We start from the raw sequence: 26,951 nt of genomic DNA on the forward strand, positions 1-26,951 counted from the left end.
AAATAACATATAACCAGTTCATGCTCACATCATATAATTCAAATATTTACTCCAATTTAAAAGTGTGATTTATACACGCCTGATTAGATTATGATAGGTTAGATTAACTGAACTTCTGATCTTGTCTCATGATTTCCAGTCGTCAATCCTAAAGTTATTTAGTAAGAATTTTAATACAACAGTTATACATATAAATACATGTGCGAGTGTGTAAAATAGCCTGAATGAACTTAACGAAAAATTTCCCTTTCAATTACCTTTCTAATTATTTTATTTCTCTTATCTTGAATTGCTCTTCCTTCCACCGAAACCCATCTTTCTCTCTCGTCGGATATTTTTTCTCAATTCTTTGCCTTAGGCTTTTCGTCTCCAATATACAAAATTAATGTAACCATTTATTGGGATTCATAGTCGGTTAAACCGACTAACAATTCTACAGTTTATATAATATAATAATTGTAATGACTTTTGAGTGCATAATTCATTTTACATATTTATCACCTACATGAACGCATACATGAATTACTCATTATATATAATAAGAAGAAAATTTTATCATAGCCATAGCCAACAATTTGTTATGCTCCAATTTTTATTGTCTCACACATCACTATATATGACACGTGCACTACAACGAAAGAGTGCTAGGTTTGAATCATCTTATAGAAAATTATTAAGTTTTCAAAAATGAGCTATTCTTGATTATTAAAATAATGTAAATGACTTCAACTATACTAAATGAATAAAATAGCTACTTATTGAATTAACAATTTTAAGACGTACATTACTATATATTACTTCACTATAATGATCTAATATTACCATCATATGTACGAATTCTCATTTGCAATTCATTAGTACTTTTATTTTGTTTTGTTTTGTAATCAATTAATAATATATAAATTCTTTATTTAACTATATTTTCTGTATAAACAACCATTAAATATAGTGTATTATATCTAAAGAATAATAATAATATGTGAATATGCAATTTAATACTATAGGTTTTGAACTAGAAATGTCACACCTGACCAAGTTGACGCACCACATGCGCACCAATCTAAACGCGTATACAAACCTGCATCTTTCATCTATCAAAATATTTTTTTTCCATTTAACACATAAAACAAGTAGTATTTTCTAAAATCACGTGTAATCACTCAAATGTGACATCTATTATGGGTTCTTCGAAGAAGTACTATTTTTCTAAATTGACCTACTAATTTAGATTTGGAGAACATTAATTAATTATGCATAGTTTGGAAGTCAAAATTAATGTTTTTTGCAAATTTGTATATAACTTACAAAAATATTAACTTTAATATGAAAAATATAGAACACTAATATTAAACTAAAGTATTTTGATTTTCAAATTATACATACTTTATCTCCAGATGTAAATTAAAAGATACATAAGAAAAATGTCAAAGTTAGGATATATTAATTGACTACTAGTGAACTACATTTTTGGTATCTAAACTTTAGATTGATATCAAACGCGGTACTCAAACTTTTAAAATACCACGATATATCCGTAGACTTTGTTTTAATATCGTTGGAGCGACTTTTGCATTTTGTAAATATTTTTTTGTCTAAAATACCCTCCAAACCTAAGAGAACATTTTAGTCTATTGTTCCGTTCATGAAAGAAATTCAAATATTTTTTTTATTTTAATATATTTTGAATTTTTGAAATAAACAAATAAATTAAACTATCCTAATATTATAGGCTTGATTTATTGCACACAATTGTTTTTGGTATTTATCTAGAAATTCAGAATAGAAAATGATGGAAGCCTCTCTAATCACAAATAGACTATACCCCTTAAAGGCTCGAGATTATTTAAAAAAAACCCCAAAAAGTACAAAAATCCCTCCAACGATATTAAATCAATCCAAAGTTTAAGTAAAAAAATATAGTTCACTCCTTTTAAAATTACAAAATAATCGAAATTTAATAAAACTTTTTGACTATTATCACAATTTACCCTTTGAAAAATATCATTTATGTATGGAGCTTTACTAGTATAGCTCAATCGATTTAATTTGAAGTTAAAGTCATATTGATATATTTATGAATGAAACAAAGGAGTTGATGGGGAAACATGGATGAATCGTATTTCTGTTAATGGTTCATACTAGGAATATTCTGTATGAGGTTGAGGAAACAAGCATCCACAAAGAAATGGACCCCAAAACTTATGGTAAATAAAGTAGAGACTCATAAATTAATAAATTCTAAATCTCAATAACATTTTGTAACACTAATCACCTCAGATTATTTGACATATTGAATATTAATTTACTTATTATATGAGGTTATATGCATTTAACTCATCCTATAGTGTATGATGATACATAATTCTATAATCATATGCTAAAATCATGTGAGTTACAATAAACTATTTTAACAATTTAATATCTCATCTTCTTGTGCATATTAACATGTGATTAATAATAGAGACTCAGCCTCAGTGCATGTTAACAGCTAATGCTTAGAGCATCCACACTGATGCGGATGTCCCGGCAGACATCCCCGTAGACATCCCAAAAACACCTCATGCCACGTCATAATGACTTCCCACTGCACAGTGACGGACATCCCCAAGGACATCCCGACGGACTTTCCACAATAATAAAAATTCACAAATTCACCAAATTAAACAATTTACAGAATTAAACAATTTATGGAATTAAAATTTCACCACGATTACGGAATAAAAATTTCATTAAATAAAAAAAGAAATGTACATTTCAACAAAAAATCTAAAAAAAGCATACTTCAATAAATACAAATTCCATCAACGACGACCCCTCCGCTGCCATACTTCTTCAATTATATTGTTCTGGAGTCGAATATGGGCTTCTTCAGTTCCATCAACAATGACCCCTCGAGCTGTATTTATAGAATTTTTTTAAAAAAAATAAAATAATATGGACGTCCGTGGGGTCAACGCAATGGCGGACGTCCGCAAGGACGTCGCGATGGACCTCCCGGGAACGCCACGGAACTCCGGTGTCCGCAGCGGACGTCCGTATCCACGTCACCGCTGCGCAATGGCGGACGTCCCGCGTGGAACTCCTGCACGCCGGCCGGACGTCCGCCGGGACGGGCGCCATTGTGGATGTTCTTAGCAAAAAGCTAGGAATAGAGAAAAATTAAAAGAAGTGATAAGTTTTTAATTGTATTTGGACGTAAATAACCTCGAGTATATTACCAAGAGAAGGGTATATATGTAAATTCAGGGAATAAAAGTGGGGATAAAAAGATAATAACGTTAGCCAAGTAGTTTTCAATATAAATAGTTATGAAAAATTTCATCACTACAAGAATTGGGAGAGAACATTAATAGGTGATTTCCCCATAAAAATTCTTTCTTTCTCTCTCTAAAAATTGCTAGGGAATTATTCCCTGTTCATCTTCATTCGGATCTCTCGGCCTTTGTATTTTCACCATTCTTTAATTTGGTTAGTTTTCCCGGATAATTCTATAAGTTTTTGCAGTTTTCTTATTGGGTAAAAATCACTTCTTGAATTGCCTTTACCAAGATTATAATGTTAATTAGGCTTGAAAAGTTGAAAATTTAACATGCAATGCATACATTTGCCTTTTGATAGGATCAGTTTTGTGGGTTTTTGATTTGATTGAAGTTCTGATGATCATTGATCACTTTTGATACATTTCTGAAGCTTAGGGTTTTTTCCCGATTTTTTTTATGTTGTTTTTTGCAGGAGTTGCAGGTAATTCCGCGGAATTTGTAGCTGGTGATTATCAAAGGTGGAAACTTTGCTAAAGCTTGAAACATTTTCATGTTAAAAAGGTTGGAACTTTTGCTTTTATTGAAATGATTGCCTGTGGCTTTGAGATTCTCAATTGCATGTCTAGCCATTTTTTTGTTTGGGTTGATGGGTTTTATGGCGTGTTGTTGGGGAAGATATGTGTTTACTTAATTTAATGTTAGTTCAAATTATTTTTGTTATGATAAAACTGGGAAAATGATAGTACTATATCTTTTATGGAAACTGAAAGGTTATGGCAATATTTCTTTCTATAAGATCATTTATTTGCTTAAAAAGATCATTTTCAGTTTTGTCTGTGTGAAAGATATTTTGGTTTTGAGTCTTTGATTGTTTCAAGTCTGTCAGAATCTAATGTGATTTTCTAACATAATGACACTAATGTAGTCTTGGAGTTATTAAAATCAGCTTTAGTTTACGAGGGCGTAAGTAGAACTCTTCGTTAATTGAAAATTTGATCTGGTGGGTCCCAATTCAGTTGATATGTTGGATGCCGCCACGTCCACACCAAGTGGGATGATATTTGTTTCCATGTTGTATGTGTAGATGTAGAGATTTTGTGCTTTAATTACTTTGTCAATGTGATTCTCGTGTGGTCTGTTTGTCGTTATATGCCTTTCGAGTTTTTCCCGTTTGGCTTGAAGGAAGTTAATATGGTTTATAGCTGTATTTTTGCTCCACTGCATTTACCATTATTATGCAACTATGCTATAACATATGGCACAAATTGGAGTAATATTTATCTAGACTATTGGAGAGTTTGAATTTGTTTAACAGATGCTTGTCTTGAATGTATAATTCACTGTATTTTAATTTGCATTGAGACTATATTTGGTATTTTATCAGTTCAATTCAGACACTGGTTTCTTCCATGTGGTAGCAAGTGAATTTACTTATTCTTTTCAGTATGCAGCTGTATAATGTAATCTTGAACAATGGGTGCTTGAAGAATTTTAACATTGTAGTCCTAGATTGGTATTTTGGATTTAGAAACATATTAGCAGAAATCTCGTTACAGTCCCATGCTTGTTCAGATAGGAAAAGTGACACTTTATTGTTAAGAGAAGTGGCTACCTTCTATAGCCTGATGTTTTTCCAAATGGTGATATATAGTGCAAGCTCCTTGCATTATTACAGCATTATTCCTGTCGTAGCTTGCTTGGTGTAAGAAATGGTGGAGGAAAACTCAAGATAGTCTCACTTCTTATTTTGGTTGAAATTTTGAATATTAATGGGGAGATAAGTCCTAGATTAAATCTATCACCAGCTTCATTCATGCTGTAATAATTTGTAATTAGTTTGTTTTATTGTAAGTTGGTATCTTGGTTTAGAAATGTTTTGGGCAAAAAAGACAATTCTCTGTTTTACATTTTCAAATTCTTCTGACATGAATAAAAGTACTATAAAATGAAAAAGAATTGGTTCTAAGACTAAGACGCATATAACTCCATTATTAGCAATTTTACATTGTGAAAATATGACTTGATTACTACAAAACAGAGCACGTCATAAAATATTTTAGGTTAGGATAGTTAGGACACGCCTGAGAACACCCAACTTATATGGAATAAGAGTGATTAGCTTTTGTTCTAGGTCTATGAGGTAGCTATATCCACGTGTGTAATACTGTTCTCATTAACTGGAGTATTGTTGAAGGAAAATACTGGTGAATGATTCATTTAGTTGAGTAAATGGTTATTTGGAGATGCTCCTTTGGACTTGGGCGACCCCTCTGGAAGTTGAGTTTATTCTGAAATTCATTGCTATATTCTCAGCCTTTGAATTGGAACTTAATCTAACTTTTGCTTAATTAGTCACCTGCTGGATTGTTCCTGCAATTCGTAGACATGTAAACGCTGAAAAAAAGTGTTTCTTTAATTGGAAAATGGAAATTAGGCAGACAATGTCCATGGTTCTCTTTATTTTGGAGTATTAATTAGTAATGTCTTCACTTTTCTCTTAATTTTATCCTTTCAGTTGGTGATATTTTTCTTAACCATCTATACCACATCTGCCTCTATCAAGAAACCTTTCTTTATCAGGTTTAAGTTTGATTGTGTTTTGTTTTACTCAAAATCATCTCGTATCTGAGACCCGGACCCTGTTTTGGCATGTTATGACCATATGATCATCTCAATGTAATGGTCTTTGTAGTCAATGCTTTCTTAAACATCAGCATACTGAATTTGTGTGTACGAACATATGATGCAGGCAGCTCATTGAACATGGGACACCGAAATACTCAGTTCACTGGTCATATAACTGATATGGAAACCGATCAACAAGGCCACAATCCTGAACCTTGCATCTTTTATGGGAGTATAGCGAACTTTCCTCATCATAGTTTTCACTCAATGGTCCCCGCACCAGGAAACCAGGGTAATTTCAACTTCCACCATATTCCAGAACGTCATGACAGTACCTTGTTCTATGGAATGCCACAGTTAAATGGTCCCCAGCGTCAGCATCCAGCCCCGAATCTCGATTTAGCTATCGCTGCACCATCCGGCCATTATCATCCATTTATGGCTCCCCCATCTGGTATTAGAGATTTCCCTGTCCAAGTCAATCATGGGACACATGATCAGTTGTCATTTTCGCGGGTCGTTGGAATACCTACAGACACCTACAGCAGTAGCATAGCGTACATGGATAGCATGAGAGCGTCATTGAAGAGGAAAAATGCGGAGGGGGCTTCCGGTAGTTACCATTATCATAATGCTTCTGCAGGTCCTAGTTCTTCTGTTGCGGCTGGGGCTCCTATGGTTGTGGAATCTAATATTACCTTAATAGACCCGACTTCTTTCCTTGTGCCTAATTATGGCAGTAATGACTCGACATTAGCTGTTGAAAGTGGCTCCCAAAGAAGTGCGAGGAACAGGCTCCGCATGGTTGGACACGAGTCTGTTGTGACACATAATGGTGGCCATTTGATTCAAGGCAATTTTGCTGCTCCGGCCGGAAATCCTTGGTTGGACATACATTATGGTGCAAACAACGGTGATGTTGGCACTTTCACTTGGGCTCATGCTCCTTTACACTACGCCCATGGTAATTATTATGCTGAATTTATACTGTTTTGGAGGTTTTCTTGAATGTGGATTTCGTTCTATAATTTGATGGAGCTTCGTCTCTCTTTCTCTCTCCCTCTCTGTTGTAAGTTCCTGATATGCTGGGTAGCGTGAGTAATAGGAGCACCGGTGGCTTTCTTCCTCAAGGTGTTCAAGTCCCACCGCCATCTATGCAAGGCATCCGAGGATACAATGTTAACCTCCCATCACAAGTGGCTGCATCTGCCCATCAAATCTCAATGATTAGCGCACCGAATACCGGAATCACTCATTTCCAGGATGCCAGGTCATTTTTTGTGGCGCCCGTTCCACCACGGAGGGAAATCATGCTTAATGCAAGTGCACGCCACCAAGCTCTTCCTCACATGAGAGTTCTTCCAGAGGATGTAACATCTCTAACTCAATCCCCAATCTAAATATCCTGTCACATTGATTTAAAACTTTGAGTTCGACCACTGGTCGTTTGATGATTTGCAAAGTTAGTAATAGTGATTGGCACTGCTGCTGTGTAGGAAGTCGCCATACTAGGTATCCACGAAGCAAGTGATGCTCTTGATCATATGCGCTTGGACATAGATCACATGTCGTATGAGGTAATCACGCGATACGTATATATTATATGGTAGGTTTGCAGTAGAGTTTTTAATTTTCTAGATATGAAAGCTTGTTGTTAACTTTGCACGACAGGAGCTTCTTGCGTTGGGAGAGCAGATCGGCAGTGTGGGCACCGGAGTGTCTGTGGAGTTCCTCGGGAATCATTTGAAGCTAAGAACATTTTCTTCCTGCATCAACCTTGAAGAAGCAGCATGCCAGGATCAACAAATCAATTTGTGTGTCATATGCCAGGTACATGATTTTTTTAAACCTTTGTGTTCAATTAGCTACCTAATATCGAATGACGGTAAGCATAGCATTTGTGTAGACGGAATACGAGGATGGGGAAGAAATCGGAGGTGTGGACTGTGGACATGAATACCACAGAGAGTGCATAAAAAAGTGGCTGCTCACGAAGAACACTTGTCCCGTCTGCAAATCAACGGCCTTGAACCCGGAATGCTTACCCTAATCACACCAATTATTTCATAAGAAACAAAAACCGTGTATCATATTTATGTATATACCTCATTCGCCATCATAAACTGTACAGACTCTTTGATTTGTTTGTTCTCTTGTAAAAATTGGATGAATGCCTGTGCCATCACCCTCTTTTCGAACTCTCGAATTGACCATAATGTGTTGGCAGTATTTGATGATGACTCTTCTATTCTCTACCTCTCTAGTTTCACATTTAAATCATATTGTTGCTCACTTTTGTCTATGGAAATAAATTTCTGTTTCAGCCCTTCAGAAATTTATAACTTGAATAGATTCTATCAAACTCACAGCTCCCATAAGCAGGAAATCCAATGAAATAACAATATCTTGGTTAACAGCAATATAGCAAATGTCATGTTGTATAATGCAGCATAATACAACATAGACTACTAGAACTGGCATTGAAATTGCCAAGCTCGATCACCGGAAAGGTGACGACTACCAACCAACCAACGAACAAATAACAAAGCAGTGTGTTTCCAGATTCAGATCCAGCCATATACCAGTTTGCAGTCATACCGAGCAACAACCTACCTTTTTCACGGCAGAGACGTCGTCCCCAATGTTTATGGTTTGTCCCTTGGGCAAAGCGGAAGGGTCATCTCCGATATCAAGTGCTTTGCGACTAACTACATGGTATATTTGGGTTAGCACTTCCGTGAAAGCGTTCTCAACGTTCAAAGACTCGAGGGCCGACGTCTCCATGAAATAGGTATTTTCCCTCTCGGCATAGGCAGTGGCATCCTCAGTGGAAACAGCGCGTAGGTGGCGCAGATCTGCCTTGTTTCCCACCAGCATGATCACGATGTTCTGGTCCGTGTGATCACGGAGCTCTTTCAACCATCTCTCAACATTCTCAAACGTGATGTGCCGAGTGACATCATACACAAGCAACGCCCCAACAGCCCCCCGGTAGTAGGCACTCGTGATTGCACGGTATCTAAATCGTCACGGAAATTCAAACATATCCAGATCAAAGAATTCAACAAAACTTCATCAAAAATTCTAGCCAAACCGCCAGAGTTACTTCAAATGCCTCTAATTTCTAATGTGCTGAACATATTGATCTGAAGAGTCAAGAATTTACAAATTTTAACCTAATTTAAACTTAAACACACAACACATTCAAATCGCACTTGCCAAAGAAAAAAAAATTCGAACAAAAGGCAGAATATTACCGTTCCTGGCCAGCGGTATCCCAAATCTGAGCCTTGATAATCTTATCGTCGACGCGAATACTCCGCGTGGCGAACTCGACGCCTATGGTAGACTTTGACTCGAGGTTGAACTCGTTCCGCGTAAATCGGGACAGTAGATTCGATTTACCGACGCCGGAATCGCCGATCAGCACCAGCTTGAAGAGATAATCGTAGTCGTCGTCCGCCCTATATCCCCCGGCCATCGCAGCTCGGAAATGGTACTATGCGAATGTGTGTCCTAGGCGCCTGATCCGAATTGATATTCTCAACGCTTCTGCACCATCAACAAGCGTGGAGAGTCGGGGAAGATAGTTTTGCGGCGGCGGCGGCGGCGGTGTGAGGCAGAAAATGAGAGAAGAAACGGAGAAAAGGCGGTGACTAATATGGTCGCGATATTTCCAGCTACCGAGTGCTTATCTCTAAATCTATAATTAAAGTTTGATACTACTATTATTTAATTTAAATGTGCTTATTAAATTTCAAAGATTTTATTTAATAACTGATTAATTCTTTTTATCTCGAGAATTTATTTGTGGTTTATATTGTGTGTTGAATACGAAACTATATGATATCTGTATTTTATTAATAAAATCTGGAGTATGTCATTTATCATGCTATTTTTGGCTAAATCTATAAGATTTTGTGGTTCAATTCTCTTAAACGTTGGATGCACGATCAATGCTACTACTGTATATTTTAATGCAAACCTTATTTAATTAAGAGTAAACTACAAAAACAATACTTGGATTATGTGTTTATCTCGCCCTTAGTCAATGGACTTTCAAAATAATCAATGAAGTGTCGATTAGAAGTCAAACAAATCAGAACAATAGATATTCCATCGGGTTTTCGGGCCATTCTATTGAATTTTCGAGTTAATCCTATTCAGGTTACTGACTAATCGGGTTATAATTTTAGTGAGTTGTTCAGGCCAGCCCACATGTTGCGACTGTATTATCATCCCTAAGAGCACCCGCAACGCGTGCCGCCGGCGTTCCGCGTGCCGTTCCGCCGGAACGGTTTCGCCGCGGAACGCGTTGCGGCGCTGCATTCCGCTCCCGTCCCGTTCCCATTCCGTGCCGGGTGCCGACGGCACGTAACGCGGCACGGAACAAGCCGCCACGCGCCTGGGCGACGTGGCCGATCCCCGTGCGTGCGTGCTTCCCACTCGCCGGCCCGCGAGTGGGACACGTCAGCAATGACGCAATAATTATTTTTTTTTATATAAAAATCGAATTTTTTTAAAAAAAAAAATTTTTTAAACGGTAACATTACCGTTTTTTTTAACTTTTTCTTAATTTTTTTAATTTTTATTTTTATTTTCTTATTCTATAAATACACCTAATTCATTCATTTTATACACAACTACACATCTATTCTTCCTACATCAACATCAATTTCTCTCCAATTTTCATATTCTATCTCTTCAAAAAATGTCCGGCGACGGCAATTACGGTGGTGGCGGCGCCGGAGGGTGGGATCTCAACGCGTTCGGCGATTGGGAGACCATGTACAACACACTTGATGGTTCTGGGTCATCGACGCCGGGCACGCAGGGGTCGGCGACGCCGGGTGGGTACCAACCACCCACTTTCGATGTGGATGCCTACGCTCGAGGCTCCCGCTCGCAGCTTTCCCAGGGTTTGTCCCAGATTCGGGAGGATATCCCCGTTGAACCCACTCAGGGAGGAGGCCGAGGCGGTGGAAGCTACAGGGCTGCGTCTGAGGCACCCGAGGAGGATGAGGAGGAGGAGCCGGAGGATCTGGGCCGGCATCCCTACACCAACGAAGAAACAAAGGCGGTGTACACCGCCTGGCTCACCGTCTCATATGATCCCATCGTCGGCAACCAACAAGCCGCCAAGTGCTTCTGGGAAAAGGTCCGTGATGTCTACCACGAGACTAAGCCGAAAGGGGCCCGGAAGCGCAAATATACAATGCTTCGTGCTCACTTTGGCCGAGTCGATTTACAGGTCAAAAAATTCTGCGGGATCTACTCCACCGAAGCGGCGCACTACCAAAGCGGAGCTTCGGGCGCCGACATACTGAGGGCGGCTTTGCGCGCCTTCCACCAGGACACCGGTGTACAGTTCAAATATGTTGATATTTGGCAGCTCGTCAAGGACGAGGAAAGGTGGGCCGGTGGTGTCCGCTCCAGCTCGGGATCAACCTCAAAGCGGACAAAGCACACGACGAGCGGCCAGTACTCGTCTGGTGACACCGATGCGCCCAGTGATCGTGGCACGCAGGAGGTTGGGGTTACGGCCGCCGAGTACGAGGGATCTAGCCGTGGGCGCCGTCGTCCGCAAGGGACGAAGGCGGCGAAAGCGGCTAGAGCGAGGAAGGGCCGAGGAGAATCAAGCCAGTCGGCCTCGGGATCGGGCTCACAAGGAGGCTCGAACACACTTATGGTGGCGTACATAACCGCCACAATGGCGGACACTTCCCGCTTCTCGTACGCCCAATACACGGCCTGGTGGAACAGAATTGTGCATATGGCAGGACTACTTGGTCTTCCCCCTCCCCCTAAACCTCGACCGCCTCCGGAGGATGATTCGCCGGCAGAGTAGTTTTTTTATTTTCCCACGTTTAATTGTGTGTTTTTTATTGTGTGTTTTTTATTTTTTTAGGATTTGAATTGTGTGTTTTTTTTAATTTTTTTAAGTTTAAGTTGTAATTTTTTTTAATATTGTGTGTTTTTTAATAAAGTATGTTTGTTTTTTAATAAAGTATGTTTGTTTTTTAATAAAGTGTGTTTATTTAATTTAATTTAGTTGGAAATAAAAATAAAAATTGAAATAGAATGAATAGTAATTTAAGGAACGGTTAAGGAACGGTTAAGGAACGGAGGGTTGCAGGTTCCGTTCCTTAGTTAAGGAATGGAGTAAAAAAGTACAGTGGGGCCCTCAAATAGTGGTTTAAGGAACGGTATAGGAACGGTATAGGAACAGCGTTGTGGATGGCCTAATAGCGCCTTCTATTGGAGATGAGGGACATGACTTTTATGGAGGAAGAATAAGTCCATGCTATCTTCCTAGACAATTTCATCGGAAAGAATTGGGTACACATAAGCATATTCTAGTATTGAAATATTTTTTAAAAAATATAATTTATATATTTGTATCTTTTATCAATTTTTAAATTTTTGGATTTTTAAATTAAAATTTTTTTAATACTTAAAAGTGCAAATTAATTGGAGATGATTGACTAGATATCAATAGCATCGTGAGTGTTGTGACCTGACATTTAAGAATGACTTGGTGATGGATGGGGGATGCTAGCGGTTCACGGTTTGAAAAGTTGTTGAACCTGAACCGGCCTGCCAAGGGTTTAGACGGTTCCGGTTAAAAAAACCGGCGGTTCGAGTTTTATTTTTTTTTGTATTTTCTTATTTATTTATCTATGAAATTTGCGTAAATAAAATTCAAACAATCACGATGAAAATTGTAATTTTATTGATATACATTTAAACGATACTACGACTCTACAACTACAAGTTATAACTTACAACAATTTGAACTGTCACAAAAGACTTGAAGTCTTAAACAATAAATTTAAATATAACGAGACTACAATGAAGCTATCTACAAAGTACAAAAAAAAGAGTTGAAGTTTTGAACAATAAATTTATAATTATATACTCTTGGTCAGGGAAGGAAATGTTTCTACATAACTAAATTGAGGACACATTTAGCAATTCAACCTTAAATGTTGAGTTTAGTCGAACAATCAACAATTATGGTAGAATTATCAAAAGTTTCCCGGATTTAGTCATATAGAGAAGTCTCATTCACTGACTAGAGTATATACAAATATAATTATTTAATTATATTTGCATATTTTTAAAGTTGAAACAAATGAAAAAAAAGTATAAAGGACTTGAGCTCAACTTAAATTCAAAATTTATGTTGATTAAAATTTAAGTTGAGGTGCATACGTATCATCAATGCTCATTTGCATTGGGGAATCAGAGCCCACGTAGTTCTCTTACCTTACTTACCTATTTGGCTTGGCCGACGGTTGACAGTTGGCCTACGCTTCATCCTCGGTGTATTCTTCACCTTTTTCATCCACACGAGTATCCCAATCAGGTTCTTGTTCTCTGACGTCAGCTTTGACCCAATCATCAGGTAACATCACGACTTCCATATTTCTCGCGGAGAGTCTACTTCTTGATTCATCCAACACACGTGATCCAACACTGAAAGCGGACTCGACGCGACAGTGGAAGCCAGAACCGAAAAATCTCCTTGGCTATTGACGCAAGTATGAGAAAATCTTTCTCGTGTGTTCCCCACCAATCGAGGACGTTGACTTGGGTGGGAGTAGGACCTTCATCACTAAAGGAAAAGAGTGAATCGAAATATAAATCTAACTCACTTACCATACCTAAGGTTGACCTTCCGTCGGTGCTGTAGCTGTATAGGTTAACTAATTGGGATTGCGCATCGGGTCATCATAATCAGTTTGAAATGCGAAACTATGTTGTTGAGGAGGATTAGGTCTTCTGACTTGGTGGGTACTATTATACTTGGTTTCATATTCGGTGTAGAGAGCACACAAGTTATACTCAAATGTTTGTTGGACAATTGATCGGTTCAGGAGGTTTATTTGAAATATTTTTGAGAGGTCTACTTCGAATTCGTCACTGGTATCCGATTGCAATGCTTGAAGTGGACCAAGATCAATAGAACTCAAATTGTTATAATAAAAGTCTAAAATCCTAGAGGTACCGGCTAATTTCCATTTCGGATCCAAGACCTTCGCAATCAAAAACACCGTTGGAATCTTACTGAAATACTTAAGCCATTTGTCAATCATATAATATAAAACACACATCAATTAAGAAGAAGAAGCCGCATTTTTCATCGCTGTTTTAAAACCAAGTGATATATACAGGCAATGCTCTAAAACACGAATAACAGTGCAATAATAAACACCCGATAATTCAACAGTCACATTTTTGAAACATTTGAACAATTTAAATAAACTAATGCTTTGTTCCCAACAACTATGCGACATATATAAACCATGAAAGGGATAAGTTCTAAAAAAATTACACAACTCATCTCTATACCCCAAAGTAGAATTCAAACAATCATATGTCGAATTCCATCTATGAGACACATCCATGATAAAGTTCGTATACCTTAACTTCTTTTGATGACAATACTTTTTCCAAGCTTTGCCAATAGGTGGCTTTTGATGGATCAATCTAACTGCAGTTCTAATAGGAGTAACATGTTTTTGCCATAATTCAAGCGCATCTTATACACATAAATTCAAAATATGACATACACATCTCTGATGAAAATACTTGCCATCAATAACCGGAGAACAAGTCGCAATCAAGTTACTAACACTTGCAGTGTTAGCAGTTGCATTATCAAAACCAACAGAAAATATGTTGCACAATTGAAATTCATTCAAAACTTGAATAATTAAAGAAGCAATTTCGGGTGCAGTGTGTGGTGTGGGAAATTCTCTAAAACCAATCAAACGTTTGTTCAAAGTCCAACTATTATCCACAAAATGAACCGTAATGCCCATGTATGAATGTCTATTAAAATAATCATTTCATACATCTGAGCAAATGTTCACTTTGTGTCCCAAGTTGAGTAAATAACGTGCTAACTCAACTTTTTTCTCCAAACATTGTCGAACGGTAGATCGTTGAACGGTCATTCGACTTATTTTTTTTGGCCGCTACGTTAAAAGCACTTTGCATAGTAACCTCATATTTTTTGTCATCATAAACATTAAAAGGAAAATGCTTCATTGCAGCCCATGTAGTCAAAGTTTCAGTAACATTTTTAGGATCATATTTAAAAAGAGGCGCACCTGATTGAGACGAACATGAGCCACCGGGAGGGAAGTTAATTGGGTTTGGGTAGCGGTAGTGCCGCATTCTACATGATACTTTGTCGTCAAATGACGACAGAGGGTGCCATATCCTCCACCGCTCGTAAATTTGTAGACTTTCAGACAATAGTTACAGTATGCATGAAACTCGATGTCTCTTCTTGAGAGTGGGGGTCATCAGGACTTGGAATTACCACCGAGACCTTGTAATATTTAACAAAAATATCATATTTCAATGCTTTTTTAGTGGGTGGAGGGGGAGGAGACATGTCCTCATTTCCGCCGGTGCTAGACGGAACACGAGAACAAGATACATCATCATTGTTGTGGTCCGAGTCCGACGATATAGACACGTCGTACTCATCATCATTGTTGTTGCCCTCCTCCCCCACCTTGATGCGTTTGAGTGAGTAGCATGACAGTCCTATGATCTTCTTCAATCTATAAATATTACTCCCTCCGTCCCACTTTAGGAGTCCCGGTTTACCATATTTAGGTGTCCCACTTTAGGAGTCCCGGTTGGAATATTCTAGAAATGGTATTAGGTCCCACATTCCACTAACCTTTTTCCACTCACATTTTATTATAAAACTAATATAAAAAAGTAGGACCCACATTCCACTATTTTTTTCACCAACTTTCCTTTACATTTCTTAAAACCCGTGCCGAACTCAACTGGGACTCCTAAAGTGGGACGGATGGAGTATATAAGTAGAAGGTATTAATTATGAACACACGAAAAAAAACACAAAAAATTCAAAAACTCAATATTATGAATTGAATGCTAAAAATAATTTAATTTTTAAGAACTTACTTGCAAACTTTCAGCCTCCCGGCAGGAAACCTCTTCCATAACTTCTCGACGACTAGGTCGCTAGGATCTTTGAGAACGAGTACTTTGATCTTGGGCAATTCCCTTGCCCTGATCACCACCACGAGAAGAAGACATATTTCAAAGTGAAAGTAATATAGAATATGGAATATGGAATATGGATTATGAAGTATGGAATGGTAAGCAAATAACAACTTAAGTAGTGAAAGAGAGAGCACAACAACAATAAAGTAGTAAACAACTTGAGCAAATTAGTGAGAATGGAGATAGAGAATAGATAAATTGAGATTAACAAGAGAAATCCTTGTTAACACAAGAATGGGGTGAGTAAAAATGATGAGGAAGTGTGGTATTTATAGGAGAAAAATTGGAAGAAATGAGATTTTAAAAAAAAGAAAAAAAATTTCAAAATCGGCCGGTTTACCGCCGGAACCGGCGGTTTCGGCTAAAACCAGAGGTTCAGTCCACGGTTTCTGACCGAAAACTGCCGGTTTCTAACGAAAAATCGGCGGTTTCTGCCCGATTTTGCTGGCCTACGCCTGCCACTTGAAAAGCTGCCAAAACTGCTGCGAACCGACTGGAATTTGGCGGTTTCTGGAACACCTGTACCTGCATTTCTGAAAGGCCTATGCCGTAGCCCGGAACCCTACTTTTTGACCATTGAACTGCCGGTTTTAAACCAGCGATTACGGTTTCCATTTTTTCCGAACTTGAACCGGCCAATCGGAACCGCCGAGCCGTCCCACAGTTTGAACCACCGCTCAGGATTCCGGTTCTGGTTTCCGAACCGGCGGTTAACCGTCGATCCGGTTCGGTTTGTGCATGCCTAGGGGATGCTAGAGGGGAATCCATTATGGATGCCCTAAAAGCTTGCCTAAATAATTCATTCATCCATATTGAACCTAATTGACTATTAAACTAAGAATATGATCAATTGCAAACTATTTGCTAATCGCTAACTACTACTAATTCCTAGTTATTAGATCTAAATGTGGTATCTAGTGGTACCGCGTGGTAATTCGTTTTATATTAATTAATTCGAAAATGACATTTTCGTAATTTCTTTTACCTGACATTTTTTCGTAATTCTCGCGATGTCAACACCTAACAGTAATAATGTCAACTAAATGTCTTGAATATGTCAACTATATTTGATTAACATTGAATTTGCATATGATTGATATTAAATGTACTATGTGTTGACATAAGTCAGAAAGTCAAAATATTAAAAAATTAAATAAAATTATCAAATTTTATCATAAAAATATATGCAATTAGGATCTTTTTGGAATCATTATAAAATTACCTTTATTTTAATATATGTTTTGTGAAAAAATAGTTAAATCGAAATGAGTTTGAAGCTTTGAAATATTTAAAAAAAATTATTTATAACGAACGAAATATGATACTTTATTAATAAAATATTGGGGTGGGAGTGCACGGCACCCCCTGTTGTCAGGGGCGGAGCCACGGTGGAGCCAGAGGGCCCTTGGGCCCCTCAACCATTTGTATAATTCCTATATATAATATATGTACATATGAGATGCTAGTGCAATTGGTCCGAGTTCCATGCTCTTGTTTGTAAGGCACAGAGTTTGATTCTCTCGTGGGGCATTCTAATATTTAGTTAGTAATCTATTTATATTTTATTATATTTATAATATGTTACTAAGATTGATTTTAAAGTTTGTAGTTCATATGTTGTTTTTCTTCTCAAGTTAGTTATTTTGTTGATTTTCTCATATTCATTTATATTTCATGGATTATCTTACATTAGAAACTTTTATTGATTTTTTTACTAGTAGTTTTGTATAAATCATTTTAAATTGTATTCATATAAAATGATTATTAAAATTTAAGAATTGAAAATAATTCTTTGATTCTATAAATTTTAAAATATTATATGATATTAATAAATTCAATTTTAATATGATATCCTTTATTATGAAAACCTGGAATTGAACATAACTCTTTGATCTACTAATACATATGTAAATATATCATACTCATATTATTAGTAAAATCGGTGCTATGCTGTAAAAATTCTATTCACTAATTAATTTTATCACCATCCATTTCTTATGCATGGCTTTTTATATTGCTCACGCCTGAGTTGTTGCCATGGCGGGTTTAGGGGTTTAGCACTTAACACAATCAACAAATTTTAATGGTAATTTGGCCCCCCATCTTAAAATTTCTGGCTCCGCCAATGCTATTAATTGTCATATGTACAATCTAATATTCTCAAACTAATGTGCGATCGGTGATCTTAACAATAATTTTATTAAATTCAATAATTTGTGAACTTTGCAAGATTTATCATATCATATACTCCCCCGATCTTTTGGGTACGAAGTGTAAGAATAGTGTGTTAAGTGGATGTTGAATAAAATATGAGAATAAAGTAAGAGAGATGGAGATAGAATAAAGTAAGAGAGAATATTACTTATTGTTAAAAATAGAAATGACTCAATTGTCTTGAAACTTCCTAAAATAGAAAAACGACTCAATTAATAAAGAATTATAATGCGATTGAACAATTTAAAATATCTTGCAAAATAAATCCACCTTCAAATAGGAGAAATATAATCTTGGTAGATAAGTGCGTGCATGATTTCTAAACATTAGAGAAGTATGTTACATCTCGTGTCTCACTCGATGGTGCTTCGTCTTAGACGAGTGGCAAGCTGGGCGAGGTAAAGTTTATATTCGATATTTTGAACTGTGTTATCAATGGAGATGGAATATAATCATAGAAAGAGTGACCGATACTTGTGAAATTTATAATTGTTGGATAATAGCGCATGTAGTTTTCATTATTTTTTCAGATATGTACCACTTACATGAATATGATGATATTGTTTTTTTTTTGGTATAAGAAAGTTGAAATACAGTTGAAAAACGTGAAATTGTTTATGATGTTGTTTTTTTTATATATATATGAGAGCTTTTCTTTTCTCGTTTTCTCGAATTTTAGCTTTTGTGATTTTTTTGAAATCTCATAGAATTTCGGTTTTGGTTTTTTGGTTTTGATCCAGTTTCAATTTCCGAAATAATTTGGTTTTTAGGTTTGGGCAACAAAAGTACAAAACCAAACCGAAAACCAAATGCTCACCCCCCACACACTGCATACATTACACATACATATAATGTGTGTTTGCATGTGTGTGTGTAATGTGTATTATGAGTGCGTGTATTATGTGTATGCGTAATGTGTGTTGTGTGCATAAATTCTTCAAATTCAATTTTATAGAAATAACTTTATCTTATTTAAATGTAGGATTTGAGCTGAATTAGAATTTAATTCAATTCCTTCCAATAAAGTTCAAATTTCAATTTTGTGTACCAAACAATTTACCATTCTAGTCTGTCCGTGATTAAGAGTCCCGGTTCACTTTACTATAAATAGTAGGAGGACCTATATTCCACTAAAATTTCTCATTAACATTTTATTATAAAACTAAAATATAAAAATGGGTCTCACGTTCCATTACCTTTTTCCATCGACTTTTCTTTTATATTTCTTAAAACTCGAGTCGAACTCAAATAAGATTCTTAATGACGGACAAAAGGAGTACTAAAAAAATAAGCTTTCCAAATATATATGTCTACATAATTTCGCGATCAAAAGAAAGGTGAGGAGAGAGAATAGTACAAATTCTAGAAGTAAATAATAGTGGTAAAAAAAAGCATTAGGAATGGACAAAACTGCCCTTCATAAACTGAACGGTGTTTCCATCCTAAAAAATCTCATACGTGAATATTTTAAATGCTAGAGACTTTGCAAAGTGAGAATCTCAAACCCTAGAAACTAAATATGTAGTTTACTCAAAAATCAAGAAGAAAAACTTTAGAAAATTGAAAAATGGAAAATGATGGAGCAGCTTACATGGCCTAGTTTCTATATATACTAAATTAACCGCCTATGTTTACTACTTTACTTTTAGAATTTCTTAACATCGCCTCTCTTCTTTCCCACCGCATTCTGTATCACAGACGCTCACAATCACATTTCGAGGGGCGTCCTCGGCGGATTACTGAATCCGGCGTTTCTGGTGATTTTGAAGGTACATCTAGTTGGTGACGAACCTTTGGATATCGTAGAAAAAAGAAACTTGAATGTGGTGACATCTAGTGGATCCATGATAAAGCTGAATGAGGTTAGACACATTTTTAAATTACAAAATATTGCTTTTAGTTTGGGTCGTTTGGTGAAGAAGGATACATTGTGACATTCCAATTAATGCAGCAATTGGAAGATTACCAAGGAAATCGTGTAGGAGCACTAGATAAGAAGAAGGAAAAGAAAATGTTGTACACTACAATTAATTCAAAGATTACATTTACTTTTTCAGGTGAAGCAACTAATAGAGTGGCATAAAGTTCTAGCTCAAACTTCCATTTTCATATGAAAAATTCAAAATTCATAGAACATGATAAGGGTAAAACCAAAACAAAAATCGATCCATGAAGTAGTAGTAAAAATCTCCAAAAGGTTAAAAGTCACGAGTTATTTTTACGTTGGAAGGTACTATCTATCTATTAGACATACACTTCTCCCTCACAAAAACATAAACACCTTCCTCTTAGCATGCATATTAAGAAAATGTAGAACTGCATAAGTATTGTTTAGGAGAAATAAATTATCGTAAAAAAAAAGAAAATGGTGGCAATACATTCTAAGTTTAAATAGATACTCCATCCGTTCCACCATATGCGAGCCATTTCTTTTGGACACGAGATTTAAGGAATTGCTATTTAAAGAGTTGAAGTGAAGAGAGTAAGTATGAGAGAGGGAAAAGTAGAGAATTGAAAAGAATAAATTAGGTGGAAAAATAAAGTAAGAGAAGATTTTTTTGTTTAAAAGGGAAATAATTTACTTATGGCGGAAATTCCAAAAAGGAAAGTGACTCGCTTATGGTGGGAAAAGTGAGTGGAATATGAATCCACTTATATATATATATAGAGTTGTGATCAATGTCGAACCAATTTTAAAGACCGAACTAGAGACCAAATCTGGGCCATTAGATCTAGTTTTTTTGATGAGATGTGCTGCTGTGTAAATTTTTCGGTCTTCATTACAAGCCCATTTTACTTCATTGTATAGGTTTATTACTTCATTCCGTTCGTAATACCTTGAAACTACAACATGCTTTTACTTTCTTCCAGTAGGTTTTGAAATGATTCAACATATGTTTCATTTGAATTCATTGACCTGAGTTTTTACTTTATTTACATTAAAAAATGCACTTTATTCAAGTGCGTTTATTACTTCATTCAGAAACGTTATTACTTAATTGGATAAGGTTTTTACTTCATTCCAGTAGGACTTCAAATGCTTTTACACATACTTCATTCCAATAATTTATTACATCATTCTATATGTTTATTACACCATATCAGCGTTGTGGCGGTGGTGATAGATATTGTAGAGAGAAAGAACGGCACGCGACAGCGAAACCGCATTTACGTACTGAAATGAAGTAATAATCCTACTGGAATGAAGTAAAAACCAACTGGAATGAAGTAAAAACATACTGGAATGAAGTTAAATCTTCATAACATGTTAGTGTGACTTATTTACCTTCGGATGAATTAAAATAGGCTCGTGATGTAGGCGAAAATAATTGATAAATTTGTGTCTCTCATCCATAAAAAACTAGATCTAAAAACCCTAATTTGGTATGGTTCGGTGGTTCGGTCTTTAAGAGTGGATTTGTGAATAATGAGACTCTATATATATATATATATATATATATATATGAGTATTAGAGCATGCGCAGCGGTGGCGTCCGTCGCCACCGCCGTCCGCGCCGCTGGCACGGACGCCATCCGCCGCCGCTGCGCTCGCGCCGCTGGCACGGCGCTGCTCGATGTATCGAGCACGTCCGTGCCAGCGGACGCACATGTGGCGCGCTCCCATTCGTCAACGGCATAGCCGTTGTGTTTAAACATTTTTTATTTTTTTTTAAAAATCGGTATTTAATTATAAATAATGCTAAAAAAAAAAAAATATTTTCCAAATCCCAAAAATATGGCCGTTTTTTTCCCATTTTTTCTGAATTTTTTTGATTTTTTTTTATTTTTTTTCCCAAAATCATCTATAAATACACACATTCATCACACAATGCGCGATACTCGAATCCACAATCAACTACAAGAAGACCTAATCAACCACATGTGGGCGAAATTCGGCAACGAGTAGTGGTTTTTTTTAATTTTTAGGATTTTAATTATGTAATTTTTAATTTTTAGGATTTTAATTATGTAATTTTTCATTTTTAGGATTTTAATTATGTAATGTTTAATTTTATTTGTCATCTGTAATATTTATTGTGGTTTTTAAATGAATTTTAATATTATGGAAATGTTATTGTTTAATTGAATTTTAAATTAATTGTGCTCGTCCTTGCGGAAGAGCACAGTTGTGGGTGTTGTGCTCTTGCCAGAGAGCAGGCATGAATAGTACCGCCCGGGCCCACAACCGTGCCGCTGGCAAGAGCACGGTTGTGGATGCTCTTACTTTTAAATGAAATATGAGTGGAATGAGTTATTAAAATAAGAAGCCCTACTATCATTTATAATAAAAGTGAACCGAGACTCCTATTAGCGGATAGACTCAAATGAAATATGAGTGGAATTTTAAATTAATTGTGCTCGTCCTTGCGGAAGAGCACAGTTGTGGGTGTTGTGCTATTGCCAGAGAGCAGACATGAATAGTACCGCCCGGGCCCACAACCGTGCCGCTAGCAAGAGCACGGTTGTGGATGCTCTTACTTTTAAATGAAATATGAGTGGAATGAGTTATTAAAATAAGAAGCCCTACTATCATTTATAATAAAAGTGAACCGAGACTCCTATTAGCGGATAGACTCAAATGAAAAAATGGGACTCGTATTTATGAACGGCGAGAGTAAAGAAGAGGTGAAATAAAGGTAATCAAAGGTTGCTAACAAAGTAAGGTGGGCCGGGTTAGGACTCTGGGCATGTGATGGAGCAGGGCCCATTAGTTAATGTGGTCGGATTGGGTTGACAAGGCATGATTTGTTTTGAAAGGCAAATTTTCCACGAGCCCTGTTCTTTACTTTTTTCGTCAAAATAGTGCTCCATATTTTAAAAATGAGGATCTTCTCACGTGGACACTATTATGCATGTGTCTTCGAGTACAGACGTGGTCCCTAGAGAATTTTTGTTTTTAATTTTAATGAAATAAATTATGAAGAAAAATAGAAATTGGGCTTTAGGGTGAGTTTAGCTACTAAGTTATAGGTATTGTGAAGCTAAAATTTTTGGTTACCGAACCATTAGTGAAACAATATTCATAATCACCGATTCGAATAAGTTGAGTAACACATATATGGATTTGGTACACAAAAATCATTCCCCTAACTCATTATAACTATTATAAAACTAATATACTATCATAAAATCAATTAATATATGAAAGTAAGATATACTTTTCACTAATTTATTTTTCCATTTTTCTTAACAAAATCAAACAATCCTTTAAAATCTGTAAGAGATTATGAATGGCGGCCGTAGGGATTACTAATTGAGTAGATTTGGTACACAAAAAGAACCGCCTTGTTTCAATAATCATGGATCTTGTACTATAGTAATTATTTCTTCATGTGCGGCTCAAAAATCAATTCAGATAGTACATATATTTGAGCAATAAGATGATTTTTGCATACCACTGTTTTTTATTTATTTGAGTGAACTAATAGGGCATTGGAATACAGTGTGATTTATTATACCTAGGGTTGAACAATGTTGGAGGATGGACTTTGACAAAACTCTATCCTTGTCCATTTATTGACTTTGGAAAGGACCAAAAGACCCATTGTTTGGGCTGCCAAACCACATGCTAACCCAAGCCATAATCCCTGCAATATTTGAGCAAGTAGAGTGAAAAAATGGAGGCAGTGTGGAAATACTAATAGAGAAGTAGATAGTAGTAATGTTTAATTACCTTGGCATATAGTTTAAAGTAAAAAGCAAGGATAATAGCAAGAGGCATGCCAATCAAGTAGAAGCTTCCAATATTGATGAATACAACCAAGTGCTGCCATCCACATCCCCTTGCCACCCCTGCATTTGCAACCCAAACAAAACACCACATATATATAGTGTGATATCTTCAACATATACTTGTATATAAATAGAGAAGGAGAGATAATGGAACCTGAGAAAATTCCTTGAAAAAAATCACACAAGACAGAAGCGACGAGGAGTGGAACCATGGAGGCGAAGGCGTTGAAGACGAGAGGGCTGTTGGTGAAAGCGGCAGCCCACACATTATGACCGAAACCAAGCGCCGACACAACACACACGGCCAGCACTAGCGTCAGCTTAAGGGCGACGCTCGTGGCTCTCCTTGCTCCCTCAGGATTCCCACCTCCCAACTCATTAGCCACCCTTGTGCTGCAAATGCAATAACCCAACATTCATTTCACCACTATTACTAGTAAAATATGCATAAATTAGATGATGCTGATGCTACCTGATTGCAGCACCAAGACCGTAGCAGAACATGTAGCAGATTGTCTCTGCATTCACACTAACACACACAACCTCATATTAGTAGGAACAAATTAAAATTAAAATCAAAATCAAACTAAAACATGTTTGGTAGGGTGTCTACTCCAATCAGGCACTTCACTTACCACATTGCAATGAGCGAAGTAGTGAGCTGCGAATCCGGCATTAATCCAGCCAACAACACAAGAATCTCGAAAGCCCAATACTCCAAACTGCTTCACCAAAAAAAAATAAAAATAAAATTAAAGGCCCCGGATTCGAGTCCACCATAAAAAAATTGACTTACCAGAGCATAGCAGCAGAAGGTAGAGCGAGCTTCAAATAGGAAAACACATGCCTCAAGGCCTCCAAGCGAAACCCCGGCCACGTCAGCCGGAACTTATCCGCCTTAACCACATAGAAACCAAGCATCACCACAGAAACCCACAGCGAAACCGACGCCGCAGCAGCCGCCCCTCTGAACCCCAGCGCCGTCCAGTGGACCAGCGCATAGGCCACGCCGAAGTGCAGCACCAGCGGCACGCCAGCGCACAGCACCAGCGGCGCAACCACCGACTGCGCCTGCACAAATCTCAACATATGCTGCAGAAATCCCTGGGCAAACAGCCCCGGGATGAGCCACCTCAGATACAAACCCGCCGATCTCGCAATGCCAGCATCCTGCCCCAACGAGATCAAAATCGCCTCCGAATACCACCACAGAAACGACACGGCCGCCGAGAAAATCGCGGAGACGAGGCAGGACGCCTGGAGATACACTCCGAGCATCCCGTACATTTTCCCGCCAAATCCCTGGCCGCAGAATGTCTCCAGCGCGCCGCTCAATCCAACCTATTAGTAATAAATTAAATTGGTGAATACTAGTATGATTTTAGATGATGAAATTAATTAATTAATTAATTAATTACCATGAGGTCGAAGCCGGAGGCGGCGGCCCAGGAATTGGCGAGATTGGAGGCGGCGAGCTCGAGGTGGCCGAAGTGGCCGGCAAACATGACGGAGATAAGAGGGATGAGAAAGTAGACGACATTGGTGAAGATGATAGGGAGGGCCAGAGATATCTGCTTCTTGGCCTCAGCGAGGAAGCCATCCTTATTACTGTCTTCAATCAAGGGATGCTTCTCTGCGCCGCGTCCACAATCCATACTCTCTCTCAATTGATAATTCTACCTACCACACTAACTAGTAAATACCCAACCTGGATATGAATGACTTTGCTACAAATATATCATTAATATAGCCATACTATTGGGCGTGCATGCATTAATAATAATACTCCTTCTGGTCCACATACGATTATCCACGTTGCTGGACTCAAACTTCAGCCAAGTTCATTTTTCAACTACCACATCACTTTTTTTAAATTCCAGCCTCAAAACCTACAATACTAACCCACCCAGCCATAACTCAATTTCACAATATCATTGAATAAAATGAAAACTAGTTCATATTAATTCGAATAAAATTTACATAAATGCAAAGATAGAAAAAAACTATCCCCTATTAATTGGTAATGTTTGACTTGACACGTATTAATGGAAAGTGGAAAAAGTTAGTTGAAACTTTTATATAAATAATTTTATACTCCCCCCGTCCCACTCTAAGTGGAACATTTCTATTCCGGCACGAGATTTTATTTAATGTTGTTTTGTGAGTTAAGTGGAGAGAATAAAGTAAGAAGAGGGAAAAAAATAGAGAGAGTGATGTTTCATTTTTTAGAATGTGTCATTTAGGGTGGAACATCCAAAAAAGAAAATGGTCCACTTAGAGTGGGACAGAGAGAGTAATAAAATATGAGTAGAATAAATTAGTGGAATGTGGGGTCAATTACCAAAGGTAACAAAAAATAATAGTGGGAATTAATTGAAGACAAACGAAAAACAAAATGGGTGTCAATTAAAGAAGGATAGAGAAAGTACAATTAAAATAAAATAATACGTAATTCCCAAATCGGTAACAAATAATCCACGTGTCATATACACAAGACACACATATCATATAGTTTCAAAAACTAACATATATGAAGTATATATTTTAAAACATTCTAAAACGTAGTTAGATCATCTCACCACTCTATATATTATACATTAATCTAACTGCAAACTTATGAGGGCAAGAAGGTTGCCAAATTGTGTCAACCGCTACATCATTGATAATACGTGGAGTTTTATAACTCACATCAACCAACACATCATTGATATCTTACTCCCGAAAAATATTAATACTTTATATGAGCCACAATTCAGTGTATATAAACTCCACCTTTATTTCCACATCCCACAAATATCAAACACATTCTTTCACCAGTACATATAACCATAAGCATTAAATAAGATATTATCCATATGCAGTTTCTTTTTATTATTATGTGACAAATAAAGTCTGGTTTCTGCCCGAGATTTAATATGCCTGTGTACTTTGTTCCGTAGTTCCCTCTATGATTGACATGTATGCCCCTCTGTATTTTGACACATAGATCCCTCTGTATTTTGACCCGAAGGTCCCTCTATAATTTCTGATTCAGGACAAAACCGTCACAGATCCTCTTTAATC

General features: G+C 37.0%; 3 protein-coding genes across 3 annotated transcripts; 1 reads left to right on the plus strand and 2 right to left on the minus strand.

Moving 5' to 3' along the window:
* Window positions 1–3,145: 3,145 nt before the first annotated feature.
* Window positions 3,146–8,140, plus strand: LOC121805037 (probable E3 ubiquitin-protein ligase ZFP1). Its single transcript, XM_042204783.1, has 7 exons — window positions 3,146–3,468; window positions 3,733–3,821; window positions 6,010–6,849; window positions 6,960–7,255; window positions 7,382–7,462; window positions 7,557–7,715; window positions 7,792–8,140. Exons 3-7 carry the CDS (start codon window positions 6,024–6,026, stop codon window positions 7,933–7,935), a joined length of 1,506 nt encoding a protein of 501 aa, XP_042060717.1. The 5' UTR covers window positions 3,146–3,468; window positions 3,733–3,821; window positions 6,010–6,023; the 3' UTR covers window positions 7,936–8,140.
* A 120-nt stretch (window positions 8,141–8,260) lies between these two features.
* LOC121805038 (ras-related protein Rab11B) lies at window positions 8,261–9,590 on the minus strand. Its single transcript, XM_042204784.1, has 2 exons — window positions 9,143–9,590; window positions 8,261–8,904 (listed from the first exon to the last, which is right to left on the minus strand). Exons 1-2 carry the CDS (start codon window positions 9,364–9,366, stop codon window positions 8,478–8,480), a joined length of 651 nt encoding a protein of 216 aa, XP_042060718.1. The 5' UTR covers window positions 9,367–9,590; the 3' UTR covers window positions 8,261–8,477.
* Window positions 9,591–23,540: 13,950 nt separating this feature from the next.
* Window positions 23,541–25,617, minus strand: LOC121802539 (protein DETOXIFICATION 18-like). The gene is made up of 7 exons (XM_042202225.1): window positions 25,307–25,617; window positions 24,685–25,229; window positions 24,524–24,610; window positions 24,361–24,417; window positions 24,043–24,281; window positions 23,830–23,948; window positions 23,541–23,743 (listed from the first exon to the last, which is right to left on the minus strand). Exons 1-7 carry the CDS (start codon window positions 25,541–25,543, stop codon window positions 23,615–23,617), a joined length of 1,413 nt encoding a protein of 470 aa, XP_042058159.1. The 5' UTR covers window positions 25,544–25,617; the 3' UTR covers window positions 23,541–23,614.
* Window positions 25,618–26,951: the final 1,334 nt, after the last annotated feature.

Source organism: Salvia splendens, chromosome 5, assembly GCF_004379255.2.
Source record: "Salvia splendens isolate huo1 chromosome 5, SspV2, whole genome shotgun sequence".
NCBI classification, from domain to species: Eukaryota; Viridiplantae; Streptophyta; class Magnoliopsida; order Lamiales; family Lamiaceae; genus Salvia; species Salvia splendens.